The 19,129-nt window shown below is 41.0% G+C and overlaps 1 protein-coding gene across 3 annotated transcripts in view; it reads right to left on the bottom strand.

Annotated features, from left to right (window-relative positions):
* The window catches only part of xkr4 (XK related 4), a 299,780-nt gene extending 282,009 nt beyond the window's left edge, over positions 1-17,771 (bottom strand). For all 3 annotated transcript variants that reach the window (XM_059981095.1, XM_059981104.1, XM_059981109.1), the window contains exon 1: positions 17,048-17,771. In XM_059981095.1, the coding sequence (XP_059837078.1) occupies positions 17,048-17,694 (647 nt within the window). In that variant the 5' untranslated portion in view covers positions 17,695-17,771. The remainder of the gene's footprint in view (positions 1-17,047) is intronic.
* Positions 17,772-19,129: the final 1,358 nt, after the last annotated feature.

Raw genomic sequence — 19,129 nt, 5'->3', positions numbered from 1 at the left:
GTGCTGACTTGAAGTTCCATTTTTTTCAGCAGACTCACCAGCTTTAATATTAAAAAGGTACTAAAAGTAAGGTTTACAATTTTGAACATTTGCTTTTACAATATTTTGAAAATGTATTAATCAAGCGATTAAACTATTGTTATTTAGTAAAAGGCTGAATCATGTTCTTTTTCATGTCCTCCTTCCAAATGATTGAGTAGACAAGGAAAACTCTTGATTGAGCTCCAGCTGTATGTATTAAAGCACCACACACAAAATGCTGGAGGAACTCAGCAGCTCAGGCACTAGAGTTTAACAGTGCATTAGAGTTTAATGTTCTTGCCTGTTCACAAATTGGTTGGTAGAATGGGTGAGGGTAGGGGTAAGGGATTCATCTTCATCACAAACACTAGTGAGAGGATCAGACAAAATGTTGCCAAGGGTGTAGTTTGCCGGGGAAAATCTCCCAGCGCCAAATCCAGACGGTTATTAAGCTGTGTGCCAATATTACACCAGAGTTATACTAAATCCACAATCCTCAACATAGAGTGATAATCATAGAACTCTACAGCATAGAAACAGGCCCTTTGGCCCATCAAGTCCCTGCTGAACCATTAATGACCCTAGTCCAATTGACCTGCACCTGGAACATAGTCCTCCAGATCCCTCCCATCCATGTAATGTACCTATCCAAATTGCTCTTCCCAGCATGCACCACTTCTGCCTATTCCACATTCACAACCCTCCAAGTGAAGAAATTCCTTCTCACGTTCTCCTTAAACAATTCACCTTCCACTCTGAACCATTAACCTCTAGTTCTGGTCTCACCTAAACAGAGTGGAAAAAGCCTCCTTGCATTTACTCTATCTATACACCTCATAATTTTGCATACAACCATCAAATCTACCCTCAATCTTCTCCGTTCTAGGGAGTAATGTCCTAATCCATTTAAACTTTCCCTATAACTCAGGACCCAGGTCCCAGCAACATCCTTGTAAACTTTCTCCGCACTCTTCCAATCTTGTTTACATCTATCCTGTAGGCAGGTGACCAAAAGTGGGTATAATACTTCAAACTGGACCTCACCAACATCTTATACAATTTCAACATAACATTCAAAATTCCTGTACTCAATACATTGATTTATAAATGCCAATGTGCCAAAAGCTTTCTTTATGACACTATCTACCTGCAACACCACTTATAAGGAATTATGTATCTGCACTCCCAGATCAGTCTGTCTATTGCATTCCTCAGTGCCTATCACTGATCGTGTTAGAACAACTCTGGTTGGTTCTCCAAAAATGCAGCACCTCACTTTTCTACATTAAATTCCATCTGCCATTTTTCAGTTCACTTCCTTGACCACTCCAGACCCTACAGCTAGCTTTGTCCACTATACCCCCAATCTTGGTCACATCCACAAAATAGCAAATCCAGTTTACCACACATTATCATCAAGGTTGTTGATATAGATGACAAACAACAAACCCAGCACTGACGCCTACCATCAGAAAGGCAACCATCCCCACACTCTGACATCTCCCGCGAAGCAAATGTCTAATCCAAGTTACTATCTCATCTTGAATGCCAAGCCATTGAACCTTCTTGACCAACATCCCATGCAGGAGCTTGCTGAAGTCCATGATGCCTTGCCTTCATCAACGTTCCTGACAACTTCCTTGAAAAACTAAGATTGGTTGAACACAACTTATCACGAACAAAGCCATGTTGACTATCCCTAATCAGTCCCTATCTATCGAACTACTTGTACATCTGATGACTTGAATGACTACACCAGGGTAGCTACAAAGTTTATTAAAACAACTGTGGATGAGTGTGTCCCCGCAAAATTGTTCAGGTTTTTCCCCAATCAGAAGTTCCAGAACAGTGAAATCCAGAACCTGCTGAGAGCCAGATCAGAGGCATTCAAGCCTGGAGATTGAGAATGCCACAAGAGGTGCAGGTATGAACTCTGGGAAGTCATCTCTCTGGTGAAGTGGAGATTCCGGACCAGACTGTAATCAACGAGGGATGCTCAACAGCTATGGCAGGGTTTGAATGTTGTAACCTCCAACACAGCTAAATCTTGCAACATAGAGGACAGCGGAGCTTTGCTTCCAGTTGAGCTCTTTGCCTTCATACTCAATTTGACCACCAGAACAAGGAGGAACAATTGCACACCCCATGTTTTATGATCCTTTGATCTCAGTATCTGAAGATGAGGTGAGGGCTGCCTGCAAGGGAATTAATTCAAGGCAAGCAACCAGTCTGGATGGAGTACCTGGCCGAGTACTTGAATACCCGTGCTGACCAACTGGCTAGTGCTTTGATGGACATCTTCAACTTCTTGTTCTGGGAGTGTGTGGGACCCACCTGCTTCAAGCAGGCTTCGATCGTATAGGTGCCCAAGAAGAGCGTGGTAACTTGTGTAAATGACTATTGACCAGTGACACTTACATCCACAGTGATGAAGTGTTTTGACAGGCTAGTGTTGAAGCACATCATCTCCTGTCTGAATGGTGACTTGGATCTGCTCCAATTCGGCTACCGAAGCAGCAGGTTTATCACAGTTGCTATCTCGTTGGCTCTTCACACAATCCTGGAACATCTGGACAGCAAAGGTTCAAATATCAGGATGCTCTTTATTGATTACTATGCAGCATTTAACACCACCATCACCTCAAAACTAACCAGTAAACTCTAAGACCTGGGCCTCAATACACCCTTGTGCAATTGGATCCCACTTATAGATCCCAGTCAACATGGTTTGCCAAAAACATCTCTTCCACAATCTCCATCAGCCCAGGAGCACCACAGGAATTTGTACTTAGACCCCTGCTCTACTTGCTTTACCCCTATGACTGTGTGGCTCAGTACAGCTCCAACACCATCTACAAGTTTGCTGATGACACCACTGTTGTGGGCTGTATCAAAGGTGGTGATGAATCAGCATACCGGAGGGAGATTGAAAACTTGGCCAAGTGTTGTATAAACAACAACCTCTCACTCAATGTTAATAAGTCAAGGAAATAATTGTAGACTTCACAGGAGAGGGAAACCAGAGGCCCATGAGCCAGTAATCATTGCAGGATCAGAGATTGAGAGGGTCAGTAATTTTAAATTCCTGGGTGTCACCATCTCAGAGGATCTATCCTGGATCCATCATATAAATATAATTGCAAAGAAAGTACAACAGCACCTCTACTTTCTCAGGAGTCTGCGGAGGTTCAGCATGTTTATGAAAACCTTAGCAAATTTCTATAGATGTGTGATGAAAAGTGTGTTGACTGGCTGCTTACAGCCTGATATGGTAACATCAATGCCTTTGAGTGGAAAAATCCTACAAAAGGTAATGGATTTGGCCCAGTACATCATGGGTAAAACCCTCCCAACCACTGAGCACATCTACACGAAATGCTGCCGTAGAAAAGCAGCATCCTTCATCAAGAGATCCTCAGCACCCAGGCTGCTGCCACCAGGTGGAAGGTACAGGTGCCTCAGGACTCACACCACCAGGTTCAAGAACAGTTACTACCCCTCAACCAACAGGCCCTTGAACAAAGGGGAATACTTACACTCATTTAAAGATTGTTATTTTATGCTTGTTATTTATTGCTATTTATTTATTTCTGCATTTGCAGCATTTGTTTACAGTTAATTCCTGATGTTTATAGTTACTGTTCTATGGACTTGCTAAGTATGCCTGCAGAAAAAGAATCTCAAGGTTGTATGTAGTGACATGAATGTATTCTGAAAATAAATTTTACTTTGGACTTTTATTGGAAGGTATTCTAAGGGACCACATATAACTTTCCCACTACTGATGTCAGGATTACTGGCCTTTAGTTTCCTGGTTATCCTTAGAGCCTTTCTTAAACAACGGAGCAACATCAGCTATCCTCCAATCCTCCAGCACCTTGCCCATAGCTATGTATGTCTTAAATATGGCCCCTCAATTTCTGCACTATCCTCTCACAAGGTCCGAGGGAACACACTGTCTGGCCCTGGGGATTTATTCACCTTAATTTGCCTCGAGTCACTTGTATTAGGTCCTCTGTATTGGGTCCAGGATCTCACTGCTGCTTTGCCTCACTTCTATGGACTGAGTCACTGTCCTGAGTAAACAGAGATGAAGGAAATCCATTTAAGATTTCCCCCTTTGCTTTTGGCTCCATGCACAGCTTTCCATACCGATTTTCCAGAGAACCAATTTCATTCTTTGCTACCCTTTTGCTCTTAGCATATCTGTAGAACTCCTTAAGATTCTCCTTCACCTTGTCTGCTGGGGCAACCTCATGTCTTTTTTTTCGCCCTCCTGATTTCCTTAAGTGCTCTTGCATTTCATATCATCTTGAAGTACCTCATTTGTTCCTGCCTGTCTATACCTGCTATGCACCTCCTTTTTCTTAACCAGGGTTTCAATATCTCTATAAAATTAAGGCCCCCTAAACCTGTTATCCTTGCCTTTTCTTCTGACAGGAACATACAAACTCTGCACTCTCAAAATTTCACTTTAAGGCCTCCCACTTTGCCAGAAAACAGCTTGCCCCAATCCACACTTACCAGATCCTGGCTGGATATCATCAAAATTGGTCTTTCTCCAATTAGAATCTCAACCTGAGGACCAGATCAATCCTTTTCCATAAATACCTTGAAATAAATGGCATCATGATCACCAGAAGCAAGGCATTCCCCTACATAAACTTCTGGCACCCACCCTGTCTCATTCCCTAATAGGAGATCTAGTATCAGACTCTCTCTGGTTGGGACTTGCCTGTACTGATTAAGGATACTTTCTTGAACACATTTGGCAAACTCTTTCCCATCCAGCCCTTTTATAGTTTGGGAGTCCCCATCAATATGTGGAAAGTTAAAATCACCTATCACAGCCTTGTGTATCTTGCAACAGTCTATGATCTGTCTATGAACTTGCTCCTCCAAATCCCAAGAAATGTTCGGTGGTCTATAATATATTCCCATTAATGTGGTTAAACCCTTCTTATTCATTATTTCTACTCATAAAGCCTCACTAGATGAGCTCTCTAGTCTGTTCTGATTGTCACAGCGGTACTCAATTTTCCATGACTAGTAATGCCACCCCTCCCCCTCTATCACATCTAAAACAACAGACATGGAGCTGCCAGTCCTACCTCTTGTGGAACCAAATCTCACTGATGGCCACAAAGTTATAATTGCAAATGCTGATCTATGTCCTAAGATCATTAGTCCCACCATGCTTGACATTGGAGTTCCTGACTTTGTACAGTACATAGATCTTTCTCCACGACCACTTCACTATCTGTTCTGGCACTGATTCCCACCCCCCTGCAAATCTAGTTTAACCTCCCCCCCTCCCCCCACACCCCACTATGCAGCACTAGCACCATCACTAGGATATTAGTCTCCCTCCAGTTCAGGTGCAAACAATCTTTTCTGTTCTCCTAACCCCTATCACTATAGCTCAGCTCTTCTACCCCCTTCCCTTCTGAGCCACATGTCAGACTCAGTGCCAGAGACCTGATCCCTGTGGCTTTCCTCTGCTAGGTCAATTCCACTCCCCACCCCACTGCAGCAGTATCCTCACCTGCTGTTAAAGGGGACAGCCGTGAGATGCTTTGCACTGGCAGCTTATCCCCCATCCCCTTCTCCTGACAGTCAGCCTGTGTCCTGAACCTTGGGTGTAACTAACTCTCTTTACGTTCCCTCTATCACCCCCTCAGACTCCCGAATGATCAGAGTTCATTCAGTTCCCTCTTCAACTCCCGAGCACAGTCTGTTCAAAACTGCAGCTGGATGCACTGATTGCACCAGTAGTCATCAGCGGCCCTGGAGGTCTGCTTGTCTTCCCACAACCCGAAAGAGGAACGTTCACCTATCCTGCCTGGCATCCCCACTGCACTAAATGAGCAATAAGAAATAAAAAAGGAAGAAGCAGTGAAAAAATAAACATCTACCACCAGCCTAGCATCTCTTTGCTAAAGCTTTGATGAGCCAAAGCCTCAACTCCCCACTCACACAATGGCCACTCTCCTCAAAACGAACTTATCCTTATTGGACCTCGCCAAGTGCCTAATTGTGCACATCCAACATCTCCTCTGTGGCTCGCAAAATGCCTTGCTCGCTTTTTTAAAAACAAAATAACACTCCTCCCCCTAAGTAATCCAGTGTCTCCTCTGGCCTGTGGCACACAAAATGTCACTTTGACACCAGAACACTTTGAAGAGATGACCCTCCAATTTTCTGAGGTCTTCCCTATGGAGAACTTTAGATAATTGCATAACTTAACTCAGCTGAAAAACATTGGAATGATACAAGGCAGACTTCAAGCCATCTTGTTGTTACCTCAGAATGCTATGCATACTATTGCGAATTAGGGATCCCCCATTCCTTCAGTAATCAAGATGTGATCTAGAAGATTCTGCTGTCTTGCTATATTGCATCTTAATAAGTCAGTACTCCAACTTTCAGCTCTCTCCACCTGTCCTTCAGGGAAATGAATGCTTTGCAGACAGTGCAGGAAGGTTGGGCTGAGATGAAAGATTTGCCAAAATGTGTGTAAATGGCAGGTGTTTGCTTGCTTCTGTCTCGTGTGTTCCTAATTATTATTTGTAAAGATTACTAATTTTCCCATTTCAAAGTCACTGATGCATACTGAATTTTCTGCGTTTGGGATGGTACTTGTTTCAAGGGATATAAATGATATGATGAAGATTAGAGCTGATAGCCACTCCATGTCCCTTATCCCTCCTGGCTTATAGAAAAGAAAAAATGACCAGATGTGACCAGAAAACATATGTAGCAGCTCAGAAGAGCCTTACATTGTTTGAGTGACATTTACTTTGCTTCAAATTGGAATAGTAATTTAGAGGTATAGCAAGGTAACAGGCCCTACCTGTTATCAAAAGGAGATATCATTGTAAAAACATAACTTTGAGACACTGAAATCCCAACACCATTTTGCCACCCCTAGGCTCTGTACAATTTTCCAACCTATGACATCTTGTAAAAAGAAAGGCTTTCCATCTCTTGCAGACGGTTCCAATCCTGGTACATTAGAAGGTTCTGCCGCAGAGAAAATAATAATATGTATTGCAAGAGATGCAATATTGCCAAGAGAAGCAAAAATTCATAACAGTCTATACATTACCAGATTTGATAAAGTAAAATATGAAATACTTCAGAAATGATAGAGAGAAAAGAAGGGTGTCATGACAATAGCATTATAGCTGGCTTCATCCTCCCATCTTTTCTCTGTAGTTCTGCAATATTTTATTCTGTGAAGTACTGATGCAATTTAAAAGTCACAATTGAATAATCCTCTACCACAGTGACAGGCAATACATTCTAGAGGCTAACTACCTGCAGTATATAAAAAAAAGTATTTTCTCATGCCACTTAGATTCTTTTGCAAATCACCGTGAATCTTCCTTCCAGGTTTCTTGACCATTCCACCAATGGGAACAATTTCTCTCTATCAACCCTGTCGGCATCTCTTGCTATTTTGATAGTTGGCGAACAATTTCTAGCTGTTAAGAAGCACACAAACTGATTTGGGCATCATAACCGGTATCTGCAGACCTTCAGAATGGCAAATTATCAATCCAATAAGTGTGAGATATTACAGTTTGGAAGTTCAAACCAGGGTGAGACTTATACAACGAATGGTAGGACCCTGGGAAGTGTTACGGAATAGAAAGAAGTATGAACACAAAAGCATAGTAGCATCTCAGCTGGGTGTGAAGAAGGCATTAGGCATGCTGGCCTTCGATTAGAGCACTGGGTATACATGATGTTGGTGAGGCTTCACTTGGAGTGTATGCAGTTTTGGTCACCCTCTTATAGGAAACATTATTACATTAGAAAGAGTGCAGAAAAGATTTACCAGGATGTTGTTGACTTGGAGGCTATACAGAGTAGGACTTTTTTCTGTGGAATATAGGAGATTGAGCGGTGACCAGATAGAGGTGTATAAAATCATGAGGCACACAGACAGGGTGAAAGCCAAGTCTTCTTCCCCAGGGAGGAACTACTAAAAACAAGGCATATGTTTAAGATCATACAAAAGGGTTTTAAAAGGCTCATCAGTTGCAGCTTCTTCATGAAAAAGATTATGTGTATTTGGAATGAATTAACAAAAAAAATAATGTTTGAGCCAGGCACAGTAGCAATGCTTAAGTGCCATCTAGATAACTATATACATAGGAAAGGTTTAGGGGAAATATCAGACAAACGGGGGCAGATGGGACTAGCCCATTAGGCTGCACAGCTGGCGTGAATGAGTTGAGCCAAATGACCTATTTCCATGCATGAGCTCTATGACACTACCGATGTACCATAATTTGCACCCTGCAGTAAATAAAAATGTGAACTAAATTTCAGTCAGGCCCAGATTCAATGAACTGACTTTAGCAAACACAACCTTCCCTCAGATATCTCTTCAACTTGGACATCATCTTGCAGCACGGCTGTTGCAATTTGTACAAAGCATGTTAAATTTTTGTGTGAATATTTCCTATGCCTGGACAAATTTATATTTAGTAATCATTCTTGATGTGCTTAGGTCGTTTTTATTTTTTCCTCTGCTACCATAATTTAAAAGACCTTGTAAATAAAAAGATCTGTTCTATTTCCATTCCTTACTTCCTCCAACTAAGTCAATCCACAGTTAAGGTGCTGAACAGTGCACAGGTTGTAACATTTTGAGGTGTTTACTGGGTGATGCAGAACAACCTTTATTATAGGCTTTTTTTTAATGATTGCTCTCTGATGTTGCTCTTCTCTAAAGTCCAAAATTAAAATAATGGCAGGAGTTGGCTGCCATATGCAATGCTGTAAGTGAATAATTAAAACAGAAGAGTGATTACTTAAATCTATAGGTAATTCAATCCTAAGCACCTTGACTAGTTGCCCAAATTAACCACAAAAAGTGATCTAATTCATGTTGAAAACCTCGCAACATTTGGCCAGGAACTGGTCCACTGTTCAGAATGCAAAGGTTAGCTGGTGCTGGAACTTAAATCAATCTTTTACAACAGATGAAACACTAGATTTTATGTTATCAATTTATCTAGCAAAAACGTTCCTCTCTGTTGCTTAATTGTTTAAACATATTATGCAATTCACCCAATGTTAACAAAATTGATTTTGTTATTTAGGCTCAGTTTCTCAAATAACTTCCAACAAATTGATGATGAGGGGTTGAATTATTGAACCAGCTCCCCTGTGCTTTTAGATCCCTCTTTGTTATTGCAAATGAACCATCTCTTCAACTAACTGAGAACTCGTAAAATATGCAAACTAATGTGCATATTTCATACTTCCCCTTCACCACCTTGCTGTGAAAATGTAATTTCCAAATTTCATTTACACATCTTCACAGAGTTCACTTTATTCAGTTTTAATTCTAAATTTAGAATTCATTTTGATGATCAGTAAAGACTTATTTAATTAAATGCTTTCTGGAACAGGTTAACATATTACAGTTTTGAACACAAAATCTAATTTCTTCGCATATCTATTATCCTATGTGCAATATTATAAAATCTCAACCTTTTTATTATATGATGTACTACTATTCAAAATTTACTAAACAGGCAACTCTTAAATTCCACAATACAAAGTCAACACAGCAAATATTCATGCATATTGATTATTGAATTGCCACCATAAGAATTAACTTCTCTTGCTGTACAAAGTCACACCTATTGTTTAGACAATGGCCATTCTGAAGTGCTTCTTCCTTTTGCATGTCATCTCATGGATAGCATTTCTTTTTTAAATGTAGCATATTTTTCTACCTCTTCTGGAACTAATACAATTCAGAGCACATTTTACAATGATCTGGCAGATATACTTCTGCTGAACAATTCTGTTTTCAGATAATAAAAAGATTAATTTCCTTGAAAGTTACTTAAAATTTCTGTGGCATTTCACTAGTGACAACCTTCAGCTCCTTCCATGCAACGTAATTACAGTGCGCCACAAATCTGATTTTACAACATATTTCATATCATACAAATGTATCCACTTCTCTTCGTTTTCCAAAATACTAACTTTGCCCATAGAAAAAAGATGCAATAATATCAATTGCTTCACACACCAGTTTATGAGAAAATATTACAATCAAAAGAAAGTATTTTTAATGCTGTTTATTTGTCTGTATACAGGACACGAAAGTCACATTGCAGTTTATATTGTACAACCACCTTGAAAAATGTTTCTCCAGCTTTTCAGAAAAAAGGCAGATGTGACACTTTAATAAAAAAAAAGTGATCAGCTGCTTTTAACTAACAGAACATAAGGAGAAGATGGAACATGGGCTTTGGGTAAAGGGGAAGAAATTAAGAAGCGATATTAGGGGAACTTCACCCAGCTTAAGTTCCTAAAAGAACTGCCCGAGAGAGAGGTTGAAGTAGGGTCACTTACCGTTTTTAAGAAGTGTCTATAGATGAACACTTGAATCACTTGGGCAGAGAAGTCTAAATTCTGTGTGGTGAGTGCTCACAAGTCAGTATGGATGAATTGGACAGAGTTGCTTATTTCCTCGCTCTATTATTCTATAATCTCTAAAGCCAAAGATAAAGTTAGACAATAAAATTGACCAACACATCCCATGAAAATTTGAAAGTGTATGATTCATGTGAAAAATTGCTGATCTTAGGAGTAGGTCTACTGCTGAAATAGACCTAAATATACACCATCTCCTTGGCCATCTCTGGAGCATAAAGACACCCATGTTAGGCCATTACTCACAGACTCAGCTCTGCCTTCAATACTATAATTCCAACCAAATTCATCTCTAAACACCCTGACCTGAGACTCAACATCTCCCTTTGCATCTGGATCCTTGACTTCCTGACCAACAGACCACAATCAGTAAGGACAAACATCAACAACTCCATCAAAATCACTCTCAACGCGGGTAATCCACAAGGCTGCATCCTCACTTCCCCTACTCTATCCCCTGTACACTCACAACCATGTAGCTATCATCTGCTCTAACTCCATCTACAAATTTAATCACCATTTTCATCTATCATCATAGTGGGCCATATTTCAAATAACAATGCATTGGAGTGGAGGAAAGAGATAGAGAACCTATCATATGGTGTCATGACAACCTTTTCCTCAATGTCAGTAAAATAAAGGTTTTGGTCATTAACTTCAGGAAGGAGGGGTGGTGGTACACACATTCCCGTTTACATAAATGATACTCAGGTAGACAAAATTAAAAGCTTTAAGTACTAGGAATGAACAACACTAGCCACCTGTCCTGGTCCAACCACAAAGTAGCCACAGCCAAGAAACCACATTAGCACATGTACTTCCTCAGGAGGCTAAAGGAATTTGGCACGTCCTCTTTAACCCTCACCACGGAAATTACAGTCTGGTATGGCAACCGCTCTGCCTATGACCATAAGCAACTCTAGGGGGTTGCAGGTTACATAAACCAGCCTCTTCTCCATGGGCTCTTTCAAAACTTTGCACTGCCTAGGTAAAGCAACCGACATAATCAAAGATTACCCCCCCCCCCCCCCGAGGATATCTGTTTTCATGCCTCGCATCAGACAGAAGAGACAAAAGCCTTAAAGCATGTATCATCAGACTGAAGGACAGCGTCTAACTTGCTGTTATAAGACAATTAAACAGTATCCTAGTGTGATAGGAATGGACTCTTGACCTCACAATCCACCACGTTATGACCTTGCACCTTATTGTCTACCTACATAGCACTTTCTCTGTAACTGCAATGCTTTGCTCTGCATTTGGTAGATGTTCTACCTCATACTATCTCAATGCATTATTGTAGTGCAACGATCTGTAGCATGTTACACAAGACTTTCCACTGCGTTTCAGCACATGTGACAATAAATTAATTTACCAATTTAGTCCCTTTTAAATACAAACTATCAGCCAATAAATTAAGCCATGTTTTGGTATTGAGCACCAAGAAAAGATTAAATTTATGGAATTCATATTCCCAAATACTGTATAGGTAAAACAGAACACTAACAAGCTGACAGTAACACTAACATTGGCAAAATCTCTGTAGGATACCTGCAAAAATAATGCTTTCTTAAAAATCAAAACAGAAAATGCTAGTAATACTCAGCCACTCAAATGATCTGAAAGTCTATTTTTTCACTCCACACCTGCTACCTAATTTGCTGAATGTTTTCAGTAGTTTCTATTTCAGGTTTTTGCTGCTGTAGTTTTGTATAACTCTAATTAACAAATCAGTATGGACATGTAAAATGAGAAGTTATTTTACATGATTAATTGATTGCTAAAGCACTGATTCAAAATCATGGGAGTAATTGTTAACTGTATAAAAATATTCTGGTTCAACAACTTATTAAAGTACAATAAAAGGTTCTGAAGTTTGAAATTTATTTGCTCACAAACTGTTCAAACTTGCCGAACCATAAGCCTTTCAGTTCATCATTTAACTTAAACTTTTAGTTCACTGAAAAATTTATCTACAAAACTGCCCAGACTGCTTAAAAATATTTCATCTATAATTTTCTATAGATTGACCAAATCCCCCAGGTATTAAAACTAGGCCAGATGAGCATCATTTTTTTTTTGTGTGTAGCAGAGGGATTTTACTCAGTGGAACTGCTTTTATGTACAAGTGATTAATGTGCAGAGTTAGTTTGCTCTGATCATATACCACAGCTGTACAGAGGGTTTCTCTGCAAATATACAATTGCAAGATACTTTTATGCATACAAACATTTATGGATTTTTTTTGGGATGTCTACCTATCAAAAGTGAACCAATTACTATAAAATCATAGAGTAGATTTCCCATGCTTGTTGACTTAGCATTCAAAGCACTGATATCATTATTCCTGATCAAAGTTTAGCAGATTGTATTTGTTACTCTTTTATGCATTTAGAAATATGTCCATACATTTTCTAATGCATGGAAAAATTGGCTTTGAAACTGAAGTGCATTTGTGATTACGGCATGAGGTTTTGTAATGTATCACTAGTCAAGTGATAAATTATGTTCCACTTCTCAGCTGATCAACAGTGCCACAGAACTGTGAATCATGTCATAACTGGTAGACAACAATTACATCACACAGTACAATTATATCCGAATGGTCTATGATGTGAAAAATCAGTTTCACACATAACCTGAGTAATGGCTATTGAACAGCTAGAATACAAAATCGAGCAGCTGTGCCTTGCAAATGTTCTTTCACTTGTGAAATTAGCTCACGCCACAAATCAGTTATGAACTTGCTCTTTCAAACTTATGAAAGGGTAAGGGTGATGTATTGAGCTGCCATTTATATCTTCTGTGCATTTCAGAATTGTCATTATCTGTCTTTTTTTATTTAGCACCATTCAAAGCTAAATTACTCTCACTTTAAATTTCAGCTTCTAATCTGCTAAATTAGAACAGATTCTTACATCATATATTCAGTCTTTGTTTCCACAAGTCCAAAATTTTACAGAAAGAATAATAAAGGTCACATACAGACTTGTAGCTTACCAGGGAGAGGACACGTGGCAAATCACAGTAATTTATGGAACATAGAATAGCTCTGACGGAGATCTTTCAGATGTCATTAGAAACGGGGATTGTGCCGGAGGATTGGCGTATTGCTCATGTGGTTCCATTGTTTAAAAAGGGTTCTAGAAGTAAGCCTAGCAATTATAGACCTGTCAGTTTGACATCAGTGGTGGGTAAATTAATGGAAGGTATTTTTAGAGATAGTATTTATAATTATCTGGATAGACAGGATCTGATTAGGAGTAGCCAGCATGGATTTGTGCGTAGAAGGTCATGTTTGACAAACCTTATTGAATTTTTTGAAGAAGTTACGAGGAATGTTGACGAGGGTAAGTCAGTGGATGTAGTCTATATGGACTTCAGCAAAGCCTTTGACAAAGTTCCACATGGAAGGTTAGTTAAGAAGGTTCAGTTGTTAGGTATTAATGCTGGAGTAATAAAATGGATTCAACAGTGGCTAGATGGGAGATGCCAGAGAGTAGTGGTGGATAATTGTTTATCGGGATGGAGGCCGGTGACTAGCGGGGTGCCTCAGGGATCTGTTTTGGGCCCAATGTTGTTTGTTCGTAATATACATAAATGATCTGGATGATGGGGTGGTAAATTGGATTAGTAAGTATGCCAATGATACTAAGGTAGGAGGTGTTGTGGATAATGAGGTGAGTTTTCAAAGCTTGCAGGGAGATTTATGCCAGTTAGAAGAATGGGCTGAACGTTGGCAGATGGAGTTTAATGCTGAGAAGAGTGAGGTCTTACATTTTGGCAGGAATAATCCAAATAGAACATACAGGGTAAATGGTAGGGCATTGAGGATTGCAGTGGAACAGAGAGATCTAGGAATAACAGTGCATAGTTCCCTGAAAGTGGAGTCTCATGTAGATAGGGTGGTGAAGAAGGCTTTTGGAACGCTGGCCTTTATAAATCAGAGCATTGAGTACAGAAGTTGGGATGTAATGTTGAAATTGTACAAGGCATTGGTAAGGCCAAATTTAGAATATTGTGTACAGTTCTGGTCACCGAATTATAGGAAAGATATCAATAAATTAGAGAGAGTGCAGCGACGATTTACTAGAATGTTACCTGGGTTTCAGCAATTAAGTTACAGAGAAAGGCTGAACAAGTTAGGTCTCTATTCATTGGAGCGTAGAAGGTTGAGGGGGGATTTGTTGGTGGTATTTAAAATTATGAGAGGGATAGATAGAGTTGACGTGAATAGGCTGTTTCCATTGAGAGTAGGGGAGATTCAAACAAGAGGACATGATTTGAGAGTTAGGGGGCAGAAGTTTAAGGGAAACATGAGGGGGTATTTCTTTACTCAGAGAGTGTTAGCTGTGTGGAATGAGCTTCCTGTAGAAGTAGTAGAGGCAAGTTCAGTTGTGTCATTTAAGGTAAAATTGGATAGGTATATGGACAGGAAAGGAGTGGAGGGTTATGGGCTGAGTGCGGGTAGGTGGGACTAGGTGAGATTAAGAGTTTGGCACGTACTAGGAGGGCCGAGATGGCCTGTTTCCCTGCTGTGATTGTTATATGGTTATGGTTATAGAAAATAGAACATAGAATAGTACAGCACATTACAGGCCCTTTAGCCCACAATGTTGTGCCGACCCTCAAACCCTGCCTCCCATATAACCCCCCACCTTAAATTCCTCCATATACCTGTCTAGTAGTCTCTTAAACTTCACTAGTGTATCTGCCTCCACCATGACTCAGGCAGTGCATTCCACGCACAACCACTCTCTGAGTGAAAAACCTTCCTCTAATATCCCCTAGCACTTCCCTCCCCTTACCTTAAAGCCATGTCCTCTTGTACTGAGCAGTGGTGTCCTGGGGAAGAGGCGCTGGCTGTCCACTCTGTCTATTCCTCTTAATATCTTGTACACCTCTAACATCTCTCCTCTCATCCTCCTTCTCTCCAAAGAATAAAGCCCTAGCTCCCTTAATCTCTGATCATAATCCATACTCTCTAAACCAGGAGGCATCCTGATAAATCTCCTCTGTCCCCTTTCCAATGCTTCCACATCCTTCCCACAGTGAGGCGACCAGAACTGGACACAGTACTCCAAGTGTGTCCTAACTAGAGTTTTATACAGTCTGATTTCTTCTTCTACAGTTAGGTGCCTTTAGACTACTTTTGCTGTTTAATCTCAAATCTGCAAAATGCACATTCAATTCTTTCGTGAAAATCAGAATGGTTCAATCTTTAGACGGTTTTCTCTATTTTCTGGAACAGTTACATTGATTCAGTGATTTTCGGTAATGTTTAAGAGTCCACCGAATATGCTGATCAGAGATCGGAACCAGCTGTCAGCATTAGTCCTGTAAAGAGGTATGTTCTCCATCAAACGTTTGCACGTTAGCTCTAACCACAATACCATCAAACTCTGGTTTGAACGATCAGTCCTCAACTGATCTGCCAACTGTCAACGCTTCAAAAAAGATCTTTGTCCACTCCACAGACAACTTAATAAATAAAGCCATCTCGGTAACATTTAATAACTAAACACATCGATCTTTCCTTTTCTCAAAGAAACGTCGAACAGCAAGCCGGCTGTTTTCAAAGTAGTAGCACAAACAGTGCGCTGATTTCTTTTCGCTGAAGTCCTATACTCACGAAATGCAATGCATAATCTAAGAGTATAATCACAAAATTACTGGTTGACTGCAAACGAATTGAAGTATCCAACAATAATAAACAAAGAAGCAGTTTTCCAAATTATAGGGGAGCTGTTTCCATTATAAGAGGCGCCACAGTTAAAGTAGAAGCCATGCACTGGTCCGTTTAGAACGGCGATGCTATCTCCCAACAACTTCAGTTCATGTTTATATTTAAAAAGGCTGCATAAAGTTGGTTGTCTGCATTTTGAACCGTGAGCTCAACGTGTTGACTCCATAACATTTTAAAGTATAGTTCTTGTCAGTTATACTGTCTGCACAAAAACAGCTCTTTCCTTAAGAGGTTGTGTATTCTTGATGCAATCTTCATTCAGCTGCCAATTACTATGACAAATATTTATAATAACTATTACTGCAATGATATCCACACTTATCAAAATTTATATAAATTTATCCACCTCTCAAAACTATCACCTAACGATGATTGGTCGCAAAAATCTACATTGGCAAGAGGCGTGTTTTAAAATGGACTATCTGCCTATTTCAGAGAACAGACCGAACATAACATCTGAATTTATCGGTTCGCAGGCATGACAACGTTCTTAAGATGCTGCAGAATTATACCATACAAACCATTGCAGGAACCAGAGGAGCTGCACTTGTCGCTAACCACATCATTTCAAATATGTATTTATACACACCGACTCTATGCTTAAATGGTGCGCGCCTACCACTTACTATTAGCATCCGAACATAGCTTCATTTGCAGGAATATGTTAACCAGACTCTGGCAATACGAACAGAACAAGTATCGGAACATGCGTGGTGCAAGAGTCTGCACCGCAATTACTGAAGTAGATTTCCATTTGTTTTATTGAAGGTGCTTTACCTTTCCCACATCTACAACGTACTGAATGCAAGTTACCTCCAGAGCTGTCCCAGCTGAAGGATGTGGATGATTGACTGTAGAAACCAGATGCAGAAGGAACACGAGGATGCTTTGCTCGTGTTAGTAGTCCTGGTGCTCGGAGACTGCCTCTGTGGAGATCGAGCATCGGTCTCGCCTACCCCACCGGCACAGCTCAGCACCTTGCCGTCCACCGGGCTGCCGGTCTGGACGCCGGCCCCGCTGTCGGCGCTGAAGTCGTGGATGAACCACCTGAAACTGAAGACCTGGACGACCAGCGAGCCCAGCACCACGAAGAAGAGAGTCAGTGCGAACCACCAGTAACGGGAATGCAGGTAATAGTCCACGGCCAGCCACACGTCCGTGCCAACGTCCGAGAAATACACCGTGACAGCGGCCACGATCCACAGGCCGTCCCACAGCGTGTACCTTTGGTGCTGGGCGAAGCGGAGGCAGCGACCCCGGCACAGCCTGGTGCAGCACCGAGAGGGCAGCGCTGCCGAGCCGGGCTCGGGGCTGCCCCGCTCCTCCTGCTCCTCCTCCCGCTGTTCCTGCCCGTGCTCTTGCCGCTGCCCGGAGTTGCTATGCTCGGAATTCTGCAGGGGAGTAAAAGCCACGTCGCTCTTCTTCATCATCTTTAACAGCCCGTCCGACTTGGCAGCCATCAGCCTCCCTCTTCCTTCTCTCCACACCCCCTTCTCGCTCTCCTTCCCTCTCACCTCTTTCTCTCTCTCTCTCTCTCTCTCTCTCTCTCTCCCTCTCTACTGCCAATGAATAGGGCGACCTCCACTTCCGGTGTGTGAGGCTCGTTATCCACCGCTAAACTTCCGCTATCTCTTTATTGATGGAGAGATCTGCCCATTTGGAAGAATAAAGGGACGCGAATGACTCCCGCTCAGTGGGCATTCGCTCAAACTTTGGCTCCGAAGGTACATCTCCCATCTTCCCAGCTCCCGCCACACGTGCTAGCTGACTGATCAATCGCAACGTTTTCTTTCTTTTAGAATGAATGTTCCTCCAGAGCACGATTGTAACTCTAATTATCATCATCCTCCCACAATATTTTCCATATGCACATTCTGCACTTTTGATCTGACTGCCTCCCTTTTCCTGGGGGCTGGTTAAAACATCTGCTGCCCTCTCGATCCGGCTGTAACTTTCCCCATAGGGCGTATTAGTTCTTTCACGCCTAGTTTATTAATTTAACATTCGCCAAAAGTTAGTCAATATAACAGAGGAAGCAAATTGTTCATTAGTATCACAATAAAATAATAATTGGCATGACAGGTAAGATAACATTGTGGAATAAATATGGACTGGTGCAATTTAGGAAGGTTAGCAGTAGAGAAATTGTAAAGCCCTGATGTTCTCCCAATAGATGTCGCTAGCATGGATAATACCTGATTTTAAGCATGCTCAAGAGAGATTTCTTACGGCCATACGTTTATCTCTATTTTGATCTCCAGACCTTGATACTCAATCCCTTTAAATTTGAGTACACGCATTTATGCAAGTTTATGACGAGTCAAAAATAGTGGAAGTGCCAAAATCTGAACACAAACCTAAAGGGAAAGCTGGAACTAGCAAGCAGATGGCCCAGCAACTGTGAGAGAGCAAATGAACAAGTGTTGGGTGTGGACCCGTTATAAGAACTGAGGAAATTACGGAGAAACAATATTTTAAAGAAAAGTAAAGGGAAAACCCAGTCCAAATTCAGGAAATGAAATAAATGAACGGTGAACAGCTAAGTTGTGAACATAAGAGCACAATAACTGCAGAAGTGAAATCTTCCTGAAGCAGTAAGAAGCCAAACAAGAGATGAGACACCAACTGAGTAAATACCATAAGGTGCTAGATGGAAGATGAACAAGTAGAAAGGGAAGCCTGAAATAAACGACAAAGTAGAGCAAGCTGCGGTCACATACTAGAAAAGGAAAAGCAGATGGGTACTTGGGCTACAAACCAGCCTGCCAGAATCTTGTGCCAATGGCAGACTACTACTGCCCCAAAATGATCTCTTCTTCCTTCTGAAACGTATTAGGCACACACATTTCACATTATCATCAGAAGGAAAAATAATTAAAGGGTTGCTGTGTCAAA

Source organism: Hypanus sabinus, chromosome 1 (assembly GCF_030144855.1).
Source record: "Hypanus sabinus isolate sHypSab1 chromosome 1, sHypSab1.hap1, whole genome shotgun sequence".
In the NCBI taxonomy this organism is placed as follows: Eukaryota; Metazoa; Chordata; class Chondrichthyes; order Myliobatiformes; family Dasyatidae; genus Hypanus; species Hypanus sabinus.
Note: the sequence above shows the minus strand (reverse complement) of the source record. Positions and strands in the feature narration are given on the sequence as shown.